This window comes from Schistocerca americana, chromosome X (assembly GCF_021461395.2).
Source record: "Schistocerca americana isolate TAMUIC-IGC-003095 chromosome X, iqSchAmer2.1, whole genome shotgun sequence".
Taxonomy (NCBI): domain Eukaryota; kingdom Metazoa; phylum Arthropoda; class Insecta; order Orthoptera; family Acrididae; genus Schistocerca; species Schistocerca americana.
In genome coordinates this window covers 928,574,735-928,592,905 of record NC_060130.1, presented here as the reverse complement: position 1 = coordinate 928,592,905, position 18,171 = coordinate 928,574,735, and the positions used below count along the sequence as shown (strand labels likewise).

Sequence of the window (18,171 nt, the reverse complement as noted above, 5' to 3'; positions counted from 1 at the left end):
GGCGCTCTGCATCGCGGTGTAGCTTGCTCGCCAGATTTCGAGAGGGTGCGTTTCTGGATGAGGTATCGAATATATTGCTTCCCCCTACTTATACCTTCCGAGGAGATCACGAATGTAAAATTAGAGAGATTAGAGCACGCACGGAGGCTTTCAGACAGTCGTTCTTCCCGCGAACCATACGCGACTGGAACAGGAAAGGGAGGTAATGACAGTGGCACGTAAAGTGCCCTCCGCCACACACCGTTGGGCGGCTTGCGGAGTATAAATGTAGATGTAGATGTAGATTGTTTCATGGCAAACTGTTAGAACAGACGAAAAATTGCTGTAACAGCATATACCTGACTCTGACAATGGATATTTGATTGACTATTACCAGTTTTAAAACAAAAATAGCTCCAAATGCAATGTTAACTTTAAATGCGATTGAATCTAACTTTATAAACCACATATGAAAGAGAAACATGAGCCACAATTCCACACAGCACACAGCCGTAATGTCGAGTGCGGCATGTCATGGCTTGTCGCGGTCAAACGTCAAAATACATCACTTTTTTATGTAGGACTGGAAAAAGATATAGCTCCATTTCCAATATTAAAAACACTTTTGATACATTAGATCCATTTTGTTTGCAGCCCTGAAGGACCTATAATGCAAACATAAACTGGCCACTGACTGCAATTTGCACTGCAAACTTTTCGAAATATGTGTAGTACTTACATCGTTTTGAAATATCAAAATAACTATAAGCAATGTCAAAAAGAGACAAAGTTCATCATCAAGCTGCAATATCACACTACAAGACATGAAATCATTTTTTATCAAATAGTTACCTCAAAACTAAATTAGGAAGACTGCATAGCGGAGCACACTTGCGAGTCTCGAACTGTGGTTTTTTAATGTTTCACGTGAAAAGTAAAAGCTTTACTAAGAAACTAGTTACAAAGACGTATGTAGCTTTGGTTCATCTACACAAAACAATAATTAAGTTGACTAAAACCGGAACACCTTCATTGTCCAAAGATGATGTGGTGCCACGTTGCTTCTAATGGAGTCAAGTTGTGCATATGCCACGCCACTGCTATGTCTCCACAAAGCCACAGATCATGATGAGTCACATCACACCATGTCAGCTTTCACATCACTTATCACATTAGGTCGATGGGCGCCAAGTCTAAGACGTGCACTTGACCCTCCTTTATTCAACAGATGCAGGGTCACCTTTATCACTATGTTTAAATCTTTTATGTCTAAATTATGCTGCAAACAACACAGCCCAGCATGTAGCATTAAGTGGGCAATGTACCATGGCAGTTGGCCATGACTGTAAACAAACGAGAGCTTAGACTGCCCGAGGAGAGTGGAGCAGCCTGCTGGAATAGGCTCCACCTCCCTCTCAACTGGCTGCCACCTTACGTCCGTATTCTGTGCTTCCACAAAAGTCGAACTGACATTACGTTCATACGGATTGGTCATTGCTTTTGTTGTGGTGAGAAATACATTGAAATCCCTTTATGCACCATTATTAGTTTCTCCAGCATTTCGAAACCAGAGAAGAAAACAATCAATCCCAAACACAATAAACTGAATTGCACAAAACATTTAGTACTGGCTACAGCGCAAATGTTTGCTATTGCTGGCAGTGGTAGTTCAGACCCTACCTCTACCAGTATCTCATGCAACCATAGTTCAAAACTACTCCCACCTAAAACTGCCACAATATAGTGTCTGTATAATACTTGCTTGGCAGTGTTTAGACAACACTAGTGGACCCTCTTAATTACACCATATTTCCCAAATATTACAATGTAACATTTTGATGCGAACCTTAACAAATGTTGTGTAACTACATCCAACCACTTCAAGAGCTTTTGAATACTGTTAAGATAACAATTCCAATCATTTAAAAAAAAAAGAAAAACACTTGCTTCGATATCTCAGTTAAGGTAAGGATATTAATGGGAAGGAAAATTGTGTGCTTCTGCATACAATCACTTGCACAAAAGCTGTTTTCAATATCTTGAACCATTCAGGAATCTTTGGTTTCTATGGTGCCACAGAAATAGTTGAATTAAAATTAACAACTAAAAATAATCATTTAAAATGAAAAAGAGTACACATCACAAAATGTTGAAGTCATTTACATAAAACTAAACTAATCCATTGCAAATAAACAAAACTTGATGTATATTTTAATACACACAACAGAAATTCCTTATTCATTGTATCCAACGGAAAAACCAGAATAAGTTTTCATTTTAAAGGAACATATGATAGCTGTAGTTTACCTGAAAATTGTCCATCTTACTATCCTTAGAGCTTAACATTGATATCATATAATCAATCATCTCCAGTTGGAAAGCATTTCCTGGGTTAATTTTCTGTAAAACAAAATTTTCAGTTCAAATAAAGGAACAATCACTCTACATGAAGCATAGCTTTGGCAAAAGATACTAATCAACATGAAGAGAAACTCTTCATAACAAAATACTCGGCCCTTCTTTTGCAAATACCAATCTCCTGCCATTGAGTCAAAAATAGGAGTTCATTGAGATGTTTGATAAAGTGACACTGGGAACAAGATCAATTTACACAAGACCTGACTGAAGTAATGGCCAATTGTCTTACCACTCACATGAAAGTTGCTCACAAAAAGTTTACTGTCTGCTCTACACACATTTCCATATGTGTAGTAATTTGAATGCAGAATGCAAGTTGAAACTTCAGTCTGATCCTCATAGTTTAGTAGCTGTAACGACCCCTCCCTCTAGCTCATGTGGGTTCCATGTGAACAGTTTGACTTTTGTGTCCTTAATAAATATCTCCCTTTTGTTACATTTATGAGTATATTTCCTTTCCTCCACAAGAGCAATCATGTGGCCACAAGTAGCCTGTTGAGGCATCGTTCATGAATAAGTGGATGACCCCATGTGAGGTGATTCAGGTACCTGACCTTGCAAACAGTGAAATGATAGATATAGCTCGCTGTATCAGAACATCAGTCAACACAGCAGAATACTGCCACCACATGTGAGGGTAACATCTAACATGACAGTACTTCAGCAGCTAGTTATGCAGTTCAGTCTCTCTAGATATGTCCATAGATGACATAGGTCATCAACCTTTGACTTCCAAAAAATTCATTATATTTGAGTGCTTTACTACTGTCAGCTGTACAGGGTGGTCCATTGATAGTGACCGAGCCAAATATCTCATGAAATAAGCATCAAACGAAGAAGCTACAAAGAACGAAGCTTGTCCAGCTTGAAGGGGGAAACCAGATGGCGCTACGGTTGGCCCGCTAGATGGCGCTGTAATAGGTCAAACGGATATCAACTGCATTTTTTAAAAAGAGGAACCCCATTTTTTATTACATATTTGTGTAGTACGTAAAGAAATATGAATGTTTTAGTTGGACCACTTTTTTCGCTTTGTGATAGATGGCGCTGTAGTAGTCACAAATGTATAAGTACGTGGTATCCCATAACATTTCACCAGTGCAGACGGTATTTGCTTTGTGATACATTACCTGTGTTAAAATGGACCGTTTACCAATTGCAGAAAAGGTCGATAACGTGATAATGTATGGCTATTGTGGTCAAAATGCCCAACGGGCATGTGCTATGTACGCTGCTTGGTATCCTGGATGACATCATCCAAGTGTCTGGACCGTTCGCCGGATAGTTACGTTATTTAAGTAAACAAGCAGTGTTCAGCCACATGTGAAATGTAAACTACAACCTGCAACAAATGATGATGCCGAAGTAGGTGTTTTAGCTGCTGTCGCAGCTAATCCGCACATCAGTAGCAGACAAACTGCGCGAGAATCGGGAATCTCAAAAACGTCGGTGTTGAGAATGCTACATTAACATTGATTGTACCAGTACCATATTTCTATGCACCAGGAATTGAATGGCGACGGCTTTGAACGTCGTGTACAGTTCTGCCACTGGGCACAAGAGAAATTATGGGACAATGAGAGTTTTTTTGCATGCGTTCTATTTAGCAACGAAGCGTCATTCACCAACAACAGTAACATAAACCGGTATAATATGCACTATTTGACAACGGAAAATCCACGATGGCTGCGACAAGTGAAACATCAGCGATCTTGGTGGGTTAATGTATTGTGCAGCATTATGGGAGGAAGGATAATTGGCCACTATTTTATCGATGGCAATGTAAATGGTGCAACGTATGCTAATTTCCTACGTAATGTTCTACCGATGTTACTACAAGATGTTTCACTGCATGACAGAATGGCGATGTACTTCCAACATGATGGACGACTGGCACATAGCTTGCGTGCGGTTGAAGCGGTATTGAACAGTATATTTCATGACAGGTGGATTCTTCGTTGAAGCACCATACCATGGCCCGCACGTTCACTGGATCTGGCATCCCCAGATTTCTTTCTGTGGTGAAAGTTGAAGGATATTTGCTATCGTGATCCACTGACAATGCCTGATAACATGCATGTGAGAACATTACGGAAGGCGAACTACTCGCTGTTGAGAGGAATGTTGTTACACATATTTCCAAATGCCTTGAGGTTGACGGACATAATTTTGAGCATTTATTGCTTTAATGTGGTATTTACAGGTAATCACGCTGTAACAGCATGCGTTCTCAGAAATGGTAAGTTCACAAAGGTACATGTATCACATTGGAACAACCGAAATAAAATGTTCAAATGTACCTACGTTCTGTATTTTGTGTTTGTGACTATTACAGAGCCATCTATCACAAAGCGAAAAAAGTTGTCAAACTAAAACATTCATATTTCTTTACGTACTACACGAATATGTAATAAAAAATGGGGGTTCCTATTTTAAAAAACGCAGTTGATATTTGTTTGACCTATGGCAGCGCCATCTAGCGAGCCAACCATAGTGCCATCTGGTTTCGCTTTCAAGCTAGACAAGTTTCGTTCTTTGTAGTTTTTCCGTTTCACACTTATTTCATGAGATATTTGGCCCGGTCACTATCAATGGACCACCCTGTACAGTTGGTACAGCGATTACAGTGATTACTTTACTGCATAGGATGTCACTGGGCGCGCACGGACGCACACACACACGCGCGCGCGCACGCACGCACACACACTCTCTTTCTCATTTTTCACATGGATAATTAGTAAGTAGTATTTAATAAAACTTACGAGTAATTTCATTTTGTGCAGACAATTATAGAATAATATAATAATAAACATAAGTATAATATAATAATGTTGTTGTTGTGATCTTCAGTCCTGAGACTGGTTTGATGCAGCTCTCCATGCTACTCTATCCTGTGCAAGCTGCTTCATCTCCCAGTACCTACTGCAACCTACATCCTTCTGTATCTGTTGAGTGTATTCATCTCTTGTTCTCCCTCTACAATTTTTACCCTCCACGCTGCCCTCCAATACTAAATTGGTGATCCCTTGATGCCTCAGAACATGTCCTACCAACCGATCCCTTCTTCTAGTCAAGTTGTGCCACAAACTTCTCTTCTCCCCAATCCTATTCAATACCTCCACATTAGTTATATGATCTACCCATCTAATCTTCAGCATTCTTCTGTAGCACCACATTTCAAAAGCTTCTGTTCTCTTCTTGTCCAAACTATTTATCGTCCATGTTTCACTTCCATACATGGCTACACTCCACACAAATACTTTCAGAAACGACTTCCTGACACTTAAATCAATACTCGATGTTAACAAATTTCTCTTCTTCAGAAACGCTTTCCTTGCCATTGCCAGTCTACATTTTATATCCTCTCTACTTCGAACATCATCAGTTATTTTGCTCCCCAAATAGCAAAACTCCTTTACTACTTTAAGTGTCTAAATTCCTAATCTAATTCCCTCAGCATCACCCGACTTAATTCGACTACAGTCCATTATCCTCGTTTTGCTTTTGTTGATGTTCATCTTATATACTCCTCTCAAGACACTGTCCATTCCATTCAACTGCGCTTCCAAGTCCTTTGCTGTCTCTGACAGAATTACAACGTCATCGGCGAACCTCAATGTTTTTAATTCTTCTCCATGGACTTTAATACCTACTCCGAATTTTTCTTTTGTTTCCTTCACTGCTTGCTCAATATACAGATTGAATAACATCAGGGAGAGACTACAACCCTGTGTCACTCCCTTCCCAACCACTGCTTCTTTATCATACCCCTCGACCCTTATAACTGCCATCTGGTTTCTGTACACATTGTAAATAGCCTTTCGCTCCCTGTATTTTACCCCTCCCACCTTCAGAATTTGAAATAGAGTATTCCAGTCAACATTGTCAAAAGCTTTCTCTAAGTCTACAAATGCTGGAAACGTAGGTTTGAGTTTCCTTAATCTATTTTCTAAGATAAGTAGTAGGGTCAGTATTGCCTCACGTGTTCCAATATTTCTGTGGAATCCAAACTGATCTTCGCCAAGGTCAGCTTCTACCAGTTTTTCCATTAGTCTGTAAAGAATATGCGTTAGTATTTTGCATCCGTGACTTATTGAACTGATTGTCAACATCTACATCCATACTCCGCAAGCCACCTGACGGTGTGTGGCGGAGGGTACCCTGAGTACCTCTATCAGTTCTCCCTTCTATTCCAGTCTCGTATTGTTCGTGGAAAGAAGGACTGTCGGTATGCTTCTGTGTGGGCTCTAATCTCTCTGATTTTATCCTCATGGTCTCTTCGCGAGATATACGTAGGGGGGAGCAATATACTGCTTGAATCTTCGGTGAAGGTATGTTCTCGAAACTTTAACAAAAGCCTGTACCGAGCTACTGAGCGTGTCTCCTGCAGAGTGTTCCACTGGAGTTTATCTATCATCTCCGTAACGCTTTCGCGATTACTAAATGATCCTGTAACGAAGCGCGCTGCTCTCCGTTGGATCTTCTCTATCTCTTCTATTAACCCTATCTGGTACGAATCCCACACTGCTGAACAGTATGCAAGCAGTGGGCGAACAAGCGTACTGTAACCTACTTCCTTTGTTTTTGGATTGCATTTCCTTAGGATTCTTCCAATGAATCTCAGTCTGGCATCAGCTTTACCGACGATCAACTTTATATGATGATTCAATTTTAAATCACTCCTAATGCGTACTCCCAGATAATTTATGGAATTAACTGGTTCCAGTTGCTGACCTGCTATGTATTTGCAGCACATTACACTAGTCTACATTGAGATTCAATTGCCATTCCCTGCACCATGCGTCCATTCGCTGCATATCCTTTTGCATTTCAGTACAATTTTCCATTGTTACAACCTCTCGATGCACCACAGCATCCTCTGCAAAAAGCCTCAGTGAACTTCCGATGTCATCCACAAGGTCATTTATGTATATTGTGAACAGCAACGGTCCTACGACACTTCCCTGCGGCACACCTGAAATCACTCTTACTTCGGAAGACTTTTCTCCATTGAGAATGACATGCTGCGTTCTGTTATCTAGGAACTCTTCAATTCAATCACACAATTGGTCTGATAGTCCATATGCTCTTACTTCGTTCATTAAACAACTGTGGGGAACTGTATCGAACGCCTTGCGAAAGTCAAGAAACACGGCATCTACCTGTGAACCCGTGTCTATGTCCCTCAGTCTCGTGGACGAATAGCGCGAGCTGGGTTTCACACGACCGTCTTTTTCGAAACCCATGCTGATTCCTACAGAGTAGATTTCTAGTCTCCAGAAAAGTGATTATACTCGAACATAATACGTGTTCCAAAATTCTACTACTGATCGACGTTAGAGATATAGGTCTATAGTTCTGCACATCTGTTCGGCGTCCCTTCTTGAAAACGGGGATGACCTGTGTCCTTTTTTCAATCCTTTGAAATGCTACGCTCTTCTAGAGACCTACGGTATACCGCTGCAAGAAGGGAGGCAAGTTCCTTCGCGTACTGTATGTAAAATCAAACTGGTATCCCATCAGGTCCAGCGGCCTTTCCTCTTTTGAGCGATTTTAATTGTTTCTCTATCCCTCTGTCGTCTATTTCGATATCTACCATTTTGTCATCTGTGCGACAAGCTAGAGAAGGAACTACAGTGCAGTCTTCCTTTGTGAAACAGCTTTGGAAAAAGACATTTAGTATTTCGGCATTTTGTCTGTCATCCTCTGTTTCAGCACCATTTTGGTCACAGAGCGTCTGGACATTTTGTTTTGATCCACCTACCGCTTTGACATAAGACCAAAATTTCTTAGGATTTTCTGCCAAGTCAGTACATAGGACTTTACTTTCGAATTCATTGAACGCCTCTCGCATAGCCCTCTTCACACTACATTTCGCTTCGCGTAATTTTTGTTTGTCTGCAAGGCTTTGGCTATGTTTATGTTTGCTGTGAAGTTCCCTTTGCTTCCACAGCAGTTTCCTAACTTGGTTGTTGTACCACGATGGCTCTTTTCCAACTCTTACAATCTTGCTTGGCACATACTCATCTAACGCATATTGTACAATGGTTTTGAACTTTGTCCACTGATCCTCAACTCTATCTGTACTTGAGACAAAGCTTTTGTGTTGAGCCATCAGGTACTCTGTAATCTGCTTTTTGTCACCTTTGCTAAACAGAAAAATCTTCCTACCTTTTTAAATATTTCTATTTACGGCTGAAATCATTGATGCGGTAACCGCTTTATGATCGCTGATTCCCTGTTCTGTGTTAACTGTTTCAAATAGTTTGGGTCTGTTTGTCACCAGAAGGTCTAATATGTTATCGCCACGAGTCGGTTCTCTGTTTAACTGCTCAAGGTAGTTTTCAGATAATCCACTTAAAATAATTTCCCTGGACTCTTTGTCCCTGCCACCCGTTATAAACGTTTGAGTCTCCCAGTCTATATCCAGCAAATTAAAATCTCCACCCAGAACCTATAACATGGTGGGGAAATCTACTCGAAATATTTTCCAAATTATCCTTCAGGTGCTCAGCCACAACAGCTGCTGAGTCAGGGGGCCTATAGAGACATCCAGTTACCATGTCTGACCCTGCTTTAACCATGACCTTCACCCAAATTATTTCACATTTCGGATCTCTATCAATTTCCTTCGATACTATTGCACTTTTTATCGCTATAAACACGCCTCCACCTTCACTGTCTAGCCTGTCTCTGCGGTATACATTCCAATCTGAGTTTAGGATTTCATTACTGTTTACGTCTGGTTTCAGCCAACTTTCTGTCCCTAGTACTATGTGGGCATTGTGACCGTTTATTTATGAGAGCAGTTCTGGGACCTTTCTATAGATGCTCCTGCAGTTTACTATTAGCACATTAATATTGTTATTCCCTGTTGCATTTTGCCTACTCCTACCTTGCCGCGTCTCAGGAGGCGTCTTGTCGGGCCTAGGGAGGGAATTCTCTAACCTAAAAAACAGACATGTGCACTCCACACGTACTCTGCTACCCTTGTAGCCACTTCCGGCGTGTAGTGCACGCCTGACCTATTCAGGGGGACCCTACATTTCTCCTCCCGATAGCATAGGTTGAGAAATTTGCACCCCAGATCTCCGCAGAATCGTCTGAGCCTCTGGTTTAAGCCTTCCACTCTGCTCCAAACCAGAGGACCGTGATCGGTTCTGTGAACGATACTACAAATAGTTAGCTCTGATTCCACCCCGTGAGCGAGGCTTTCCGCCTTCACCAATTCCGCCAACCGCCTGTACGAACTGAGGATGACCTCTGAACCCAGACGGCAGCAGTCATTGGTGCCGAGATGAGCAACAATTTCCAGTCGGGTGCACCCAGTGCCCTCTATCGCCGCCGGCAGGGCCTCCTCCACACCTCAGATGAGACCCCCCGGCAAGCAGACAGAGTGAACACTGGCCTTCTTCCCTGACCTTTCCGCTATTTCCCTAAGGGGCTCCATCACCCGCCTAACGTTGGAGCTCCCAATAACTAATAAACCCCTCCCCCCCGTGTGCCTGCTCAGACCTTTCTGAAGGAGCGGTCTCATGTCCACTCACAGGCAGAGCACGCGATGCCACACGGCCAGCCTTCACTTTGACCCTCCGCCTTGTGCGCCGCGAACACCGCTGAACCCGCCACTCCCCTTGAGGAGAGGGTGGCCCAACCACGCCCGGTACCCGCGAAGATGTCTCGACAGCAGGGACAGTGGGTGAAGCATGTAACACCTGGGGTGTAGCATGCGACGCACCAGACTCCCCACTGCCGCTACACTCCGAGGCAGCAGCCTGAAGACGTCTGCGGCCATCAACACGTTCAGCTGTTCGCGAACAGTGGCCAGCTCCTCCTGCGTCCGTACACAGTAGTCACACCTCCTGTCCATCCTAAGAATTCAATTTACTGTAGAGAGTTAATCAACTTTTAACTAGACTGCTAATTCACTAAAGGCGACTGATTGTTGACTGAACTGTGGTTGCTAGCCACTTTTTGTAGAAAACAATGAAAATAGCACTACCTGTCTCTGGACTGTATTGAAAACAAACACTATCACTACTGGCACTATGGTTGACTAAAGGGACTCACTCTGACTGTATTCAAAACAAACACAAAATCTATGGACCACTATTATTAGTACTCTAAAATTAAAGCTTCCTAAAAGCAAAAACACACGGTGACAAGTAAGAAAAATACAGTTAATACTTCAATTAAGGTAGCTCGCTGCACAGCAGACGTGAAGCAGACGGCAGTTACGATGGTAATTTTCACATCTGTCAGCACCTGCTTTCTCTGGGATTGGAATTATTATATTCTTCTTGAAGTCTGAGGGTATTTCGCCTGTCTCATACATCTTGCTCACCAGATGGTAGAGTTTGGTCAGGACTGGCTCTCCCAAGGCCGTCAGTAGTTCTAATGGAACGTTGTCTACTCCCGGGCCTTGTTTCGACTCAGGTCTTTCAGTGCTCTGTCAAACTCTTCACGCAGTATCGTATCTCCCATTTCATCTTCATCTACATCCTCTTTCATTTCCATAATATTGTCCTCAAGTACATTGCCCTTGTATAGGCCCTCTATATACTCCTCCACCTTTCTGCTTTCCCTTCCTTGCTTAGAACTGGGTTTCCATCTGAGCTCTTGATATTCATACAAGTGGTTCTCTTTTCTCCAAAGGTCTCTTTAATTTTCCTGTAGGCAGTATCTATCTTACCCCTAGTGAGATAAGCCTCTACATCCTTACATTTGTCCTCTAGTCATCCCTGCTTAGCCATTTTGCACTTCCTGTCGATCTCGTTTTTGAAACGTTTGTATTCCTTTTTGCCTACTTCATTTACTGCATTTTAATATTTTCTCCTTTCATGAATTAAATTCAGTACCCAAGGATTTCTACTAGCCCTCATCTTTTTATTTACTAGGTCCTTTGCTGCCTTCACTACTTCATCTCTCAAAGCTACCCATTCTTCTTCTACTGCATTTCTTTCCCCCATTCCTGTCAATTGTTCCCTTATGCTCTCCCTGAAACACTGTACAACCTCTGGTTCTTTCAGTTTATCCAGGTCCCATCTCCTCAAATTCCCACCTTTTTGCAGTTTCTTCAGTTTTAATCTACAGTTCCTAACCAATAGATTGTGGTCAGAGTCCACATCTGCCCCTGGAAATGTCTTACAATTTAAAACCTGGTTCCTAAATCTCTTTCTTAGCCTTATGTAATCTATCTGATACCTTCTAGTATCTCCAGGCTTCTCCCATGTATACAACCTTTTTTCATGATTCTTGAAACAAGTGTTAGCTATGATTAAGTTGTGCTCTGTGCAGAATTCTATCAGGCGGCTTCCTCTTTCATTTCTTAGCCCCAATCCATATTCACCTACTACGTTTCCTTCTCTCCCTTTTCCTACTACCGAATTCCAGTCACCCATGACTATTAAATTTTCGTCTCCCTTCACTATCTGAATAATTTATTTTGTTTCATCATACATTTCTTCAATCTCTCCTATTCACCTGCAGAGCTAGTTGGCATATAAACTTGTACTACTGTAGTAGGGGTCGGCTTCGTGTCTATCTTGGCCACAATAATGAGTTCACTATGCTGTTTGTAGTAGCTTACCCACACTCCAATTTTTTTATTCATTATTAAACCTACTCCTGCATTACCCCTATTTGATATTGTGTTTATAATGCTGTATTCACCTGACCGGAAGTCTTGTTCCTACTGCCACCGAACATCACTAATTCCCACTATATCTAACTTTAACCTATCCATTTCCCTTTTTAAATTTTCTAACTTACCTGCCCGATAAGGGATCTGACATTCCACGCTCTGATTCATAGAACGCCAGTTTTCTTTCTCCTGATAACGACGTCCTCTTGAGAAGTCCCCACCCGGAGATCCGAATGGGGGACTATTTTACCTCCGGAATATTTTACCCAAAAGGACGCCATCATCATTTAATCATACAGTAAAGCTGCACGCCCTCTGGAAAAATTACGGCCGTAGTTTCCCCTTGCTTTCAGCCGTTCGCAGTGCCAGCACAGATAGGCCGTTTTGGTTAGTGTTACAAGGCCAGATCAGTCAATCGTCCAGACTGTTGCCCCTGCAACTACTGAAAAGGCTGCTGCCCCTCTTCAGGAACCACCAGTTCGTCTGGCCTCTCAACAGATACCTCTCCGTTGTTGTTGCACCTACGGTACAGCTATCTGTATCATTGAGGCACGCAAGCCTCCCCACCAATGGCAAGGTCCGTGGTTCTTGGGGGGGGGGGGGGGGGGGGGGGGGGGGGGGGGGGGGGTGTAATAATAAACTTAAGAATAATATAATACACTGTAAAGAGCAACTGTGGTGCAATGTAGTCCACCTGATGGTGAGATTGCAAAAATGTAACCGTCCAGGCAGCTGCACATCAGCTTCCGTTCGACTGAACAGAGATCGAACCCAGTGGCCGAATGGTTTTCCACTCAGTCACGATGAAAATTTCAGACTGCCCAGTTATCGTGATGCTAGATGTACTTGCCCACATCACCAGGGTCACCTGGGAGACGTTTGTTAGAACTGTTCACACTGTCAGCAGTCAACCGTGTCGGTGTAGAGAACATCACAGATCTCGGATAGCACCATGCCGTCTGATGCCAAAAGTATGGTATTCTTATTTTACTTCTTTTTGATTAATTAACCTACATACTTCCAAATCAGGTAACCACCCTTAAATTCGTTCTAAAATTAATGTATAATTAAGTGGCCAGAACCCTTTCTTTCTCAATAGTAGCACAACTCTCAGTGGAAAATTATTTTGGCCTGGATGTAAATACAACCTTTGGATTCTCTATCCAACACTCAGGCCAAACAGAAGAATACAGTTACATCTGCAGAAGTGAGTTCTGTGTATCACCCTCATTTCTCCAGGCCTGGGACGGGCTTCGAAATTTTCTGTCCATATTACATTAAGAGAGCTGGTACTGCTGAAATTTTTCAATGCCCACTTGATACCTCTTTACCATTTTAGGTCAAGGTCAAAGGACTTGACTGCTTAGAGGAGTTAAAAATCCTGTCCCTGATTCATCACAGCAGAAAGGCATCACCTTTAATCATTGTTTGAAGACTTGGTGGTGCATTGCACTTTTGTGAGTAATTTAAAAATACGGTGAACACTCAAGTCAACTGTGGACTCTTACCCTGTCTGACGTCCTGATGAATCATTTTTGAAATTGGCAAGGGGTTTGTATTTATCTACGATGTATCTAAGATCTATCTTATGAAAGCTTATTTTCTATTTTCTTTGGAAGGCTTCCAAAGCCATTCTGGTATTATGTACTCCTTACAGTCTCTATCAATGTAACAGTTTACCTTGAGGCATAACTCACGCACTAGCAATCCTTCAAAAAAAATTTTAGGACAAACTACTACCAATATTTCATAATACATCAATTATCTGGGTGATACAATGGTCACAGGAAGCACTCAAGAGGAGCTTATGCCTAATCTCTGGTGAGTATTATCCGGGCTGATATGCATCTTGGCGAAATGCTTTTTCTGTCGGCTTTGCATCACATATGTAGGATATATCCTTAGCTGGGACAGCCACAGCCTTAAAGTATTTTCAAAGTATGTGACAGTAATTTCTCATATTCCTACACCACAGAATGTGAAGTAAATGCAGGTTTTTATGAGCAAGGTTACATATTATTCCCTGTTTATTGCTCACATTGCAACAATGGCCCATTCATTGAATCAACTTTAGAGAAAAGGTCTCTCTTTCCAGGGGTTCGCAGATTGTCATCAAGAATTTCTTAAACTCGAGCAATGATTCTGAGCTCCACCCTGTCTGACCTTATACCAAACCCATTTGCATCTCATATTGGCCAGTGACATCACCATATGACATTGGGGCTATTCTACCACATAGTGGTGACTGCACTAAACCTTTCTGAACCATTCATGCATATAAGACATTTAAAAATTATTCCCAGGAAGAAAAAAGACACTTGCAATTATCTTTGGTATCCAGGAGTCCCACATTTTCCTGTAAGGCAACAAAATTCATCTGGTCACAGGTCATAAGTCATCGTTTGCCATATCTAGCCCCAAGACAAAGTTGCCAGAACAGACATCTCAGGCGTTACGCCACTGGGCTCTCCTTTCTTATCGAATTGTCAATATTACATTAATTATTGTTTACCGGCCCTGCATGTGAATGCGAATTGATTGTCACTGTTCACTATAGGTCGGGACGAGGAATTTGATAAATAAAAAGCCCTGCTTTCAGATCAGTTCACAACTCTAACATTTGGCGAGAGAATTTCTCATCACTTCACAACACGTCACAGCTGCCACACTTAAAAAGCTACTCTTAAGATCGGTTAACCAGTTTGTACAAACTGGCTAGCCACAGGCCTTTACTTCAGTTGCCCCTCATGGAACTTCACTATTTTTTCCTGCTAAGCCATGCCCTTCTTTTTCAAGGGTGTCCTTCTAGTGAATCAAGATGACCATCAGTGTCAAAAGGTGATTGTTATATACTTCCGCATATTGTGATTCCTACATCAATCTCACTGGGGCACTTGTAGAATGAAGAATCTGGCCTGGTGTCAGATGTATTGGCCACGTGTCCATGAAGATTTTGCACATGTGTCTTAATAATGGCAAACTTGTTAGAAGCAGCAAATAGAACCATCCCAAGCCTACCATCCATGGTTTATGCCTGCAGAGCCTTGAGATCGGATGCATGCTGATTTTGCGAGTCCATTTCATGGGGCAATGTGGTGATTGTAATAGACATGCATTTTCATTTCTCATGTATCATCAAAATACAACAGACCACAATGGAGAATACCACGAAGGCTCTGGCCAATGTTGTCTCTACTGGAGGTGCCCCACAAAACGTGGGCCACCAATAATGGACCACAGCTTACAATCCCCTAGTTTTCAACAAGTATCTTAATGTCCCTCCATTTCAGCCAGTTCCTAATGGCATTACGGGACTTCTGTACAAATGTTAAATGCAGATGGAAAAGCTGTCCAACTTTCCTTTTTATCCTCTTACTGGGTGATACTAATTAACCATCAAAGCCCAGCAGAACTCCTGCATGGATGCCTTCATTGTTTCTTGTGAGGCCTGTTGCAGCCTCCATCATTACAACAAGAAAAAAAAAAGCCATATCTTTTAACATGGACATCCCAGTCCGGGCACACACATTGTTGCATATGCCTCATTGGATAGATGGCTTCAACACTACCCAGCAAGGATGCCAGCTGGGTACACATTGAGGCATCATTAGATGGCACCAGAATCAGCTCAGTTTGCATCATCCAGAGAAAGCTGCCTCTAGATGTGCCACTCAAGAGACAGCCTGCCTTGCCCACCCCCAAAACCACTGACAGCAGACATGGGGTCCACTTCCAGGATGACATCACAGGCAATTTATGCCTCGCATTCCTGGTTCTCCAGCAGTTATCCATAACCCCTATGATCTGGACGATAGGCAGTACACCCCCAGTCTATGTTGGGTATGATGTTCCTTCTCAGGAACAGCAACAAGCCATGAATCCAAATTAGTTTTGCCTCTTGCATCTCTGGCATTGCACCCAGGAGCAGCTCCTCTACCATCAACAGCATTTGAAGCTGTGCCCCTCATCCACCTCATCATCCCCTGCACTGACCAGGATGGTTTCAAGCCTATGGGCTGATCCTAGGGGAGAGGGATCTCATCATCCTGAGGGACAAATCAATGGCTCAAGTGATACAATTGTGCATACTGTTACATCCATAAAAAAGCCAAGTCTGAAATACACTGGTAATAACAAAATTGGCAACTATTAACAACACAAGTGGCAACAGTAAGGTCTTACGGCATGACAAGAGGAGCCGCAGACCCGGAAGTAGGCAGAGCAACACCAGGATGATGAACAGTTGTGCTTGATAACACACAAAGAGGGCTGCATGTACTTCTGACAACGGAGTTCTTGATAAGGACTGGAATTAAAACTAACAGTGGGTACAGAACTTCAGTTTGATAAGCCAATGCAGCACTTAGGACGCATTGTGTGACAATATTACGAGAGGCATCTCTACTGCTCCACACAGCCTCTGAAGAATCTCTGAGTTATGGTGCGCATATACAGCAAATAAGGAGGGGAGTAACCTTCGATGCTACACCATGACAGGAAAAGGCGGGGTCAAAGGGGAAATCATAACAAAACTCAGGAGCAGAACAGAGACAGAGACAGAGACAGAGAGAGAGAGAGAGAGAGAGAGAGAGAGAGAGAGTTAATTGATTGTAGAGTTAGCAACAGGAGCTGATGGGCTTTTAGGCAGTAGCTGCAGGACTCTGTTTTTGTCGTGTGGGTCATGACAGGCTTTCATTAGACAGTGTTTGCTAGTTACAGTCTCAGTATCAGACTTAGCCACTCCGTGTATATATCTCTGACAGAGCAATTAGTCTGGCTTGTTTAAATCTGAATGAACTTCAACTTATTAACAGTACTGAAGAGCTTATTGCAGATACCTCCCAGTCATGTACCTTTAATACTGGGGATTTCAACAGCTTAATCAGATCAAAGTCTCCCTCTCACCATGCTCAACCAGCTAAGCCCCTCCTTACAAACAGTCCAACATTTGGGACATAACTATATGTCCAACATGGCCACTAGAAGGCTGCATCCGTTAGCACCAGGCCACCTGCAAAACACCCAAGGCAGACTTCAGGGTTGCTGTGGACTGATAGATTCACTTTCAACCAGACAATGTTTACAGCAAGCTCTCTGCTGTATTTATCTATAATGACCCTGGGCTGTGATTTGAAATTGGTTGTTACCTTCCTTCTGCATTTGGCAACTCTCCCTAACACAGGACTGTCTTCACTCACCATTAAACTAACAGTGTCCCCCCCCCCCCCCCCAATGATTGAACTGATGGCATATGGGTGCACTGAGAGAATGATTTTCTTATCCGAGTGCTTTCCAGTCAAACCTACAAACAGCACTAAGATGTAAGGTATTACTCAACATGCTTTCAGAGTGCTGGATTCATCACAAGGTATCCACCTCCTGAAGTTTGCCCCCCCCCCCCTCCCCCCCCTCCCTCCCCCCCCCCCCCTCCCTCCCCCCGCCCCCCCCCCCCCCTCCGGCACTTCCACAAGAGTCAGAAACTATTACGTTCTGTGATTTGATAGTGAGTGAGTTGTGCTGAACAATATTTGTGTTGTTCAAGAAGCAGATTGTCAACAAAAAGAACCATATCTCATTTTATTATTTACATATTATGTCCAATGAAAGTGAAAAACACAAGAAAAATTTAAGAAAATAGGGGAGTAACATGTAATTGTGGTCATTTTGAGTTTTCAGAGTTCAGATGAAAGCAAAAATGTTCACATGTGCATATTGTATGGAAAAATAATTACATTTTCAGATGACAACTTCAAGCACTGAGTAAAGTGAACTATCATATCCGATCCCAACACTTGTGGGGCATCAGTAGACATCCGCTGCCTGCTTCTGACATTTGGTGATGCCACCGACAGACGGCGACTCTGCTCCAGGTTATCATCATTCTGTAAAATATAAAACAAAGTACCATAAAAAAACTATCAAAACAACAATGACAACAAACAAAACTCCAATGAAAAAATAGATTTTCACATGCATGCATTACCTCCCTCAGGGTACCCAGAACATTACTTAATCGAAAAAAATACTTTGTGGTTCTGTGTCTAGCATTATTTGACACTAATCTCAAGCAACTATACTGTTTCAGAAAAGTAATTCCTGAGCTTGCATTACAAATTTACCAAACAGCAGAG

General features: G+C 42.3%; 1 protein-coding gene across 1 annotated transcript in view; it reads right to left on the bottom strand.

Annotated features, from left to right (window-relative positions):
* Window positions 1-18,171, bottom strand: part of LOC124556495 (condensin complex subunit 2-like) — a 190,189-nt gene that overhangs the window by 114,769 nt on the left and 57,249 nt on the right. Inside the window, exons 2-3 of the mRNA XM_047130452.1 lie at window positions 17,773-17,922; window positions 2,287-2,379 (exon numbers count right to left, since the gene is read on the bottom strand). Coding sequence (XP_046986408.1) covers window positions 2,287-2,379; window positions 17,773-17,922 — 243 coding nt within the window. The remainder of the gene's footprint in view (window positions 1-2,286; window positions 2,380-17,772; window positions 17,923-18,171) is intronic.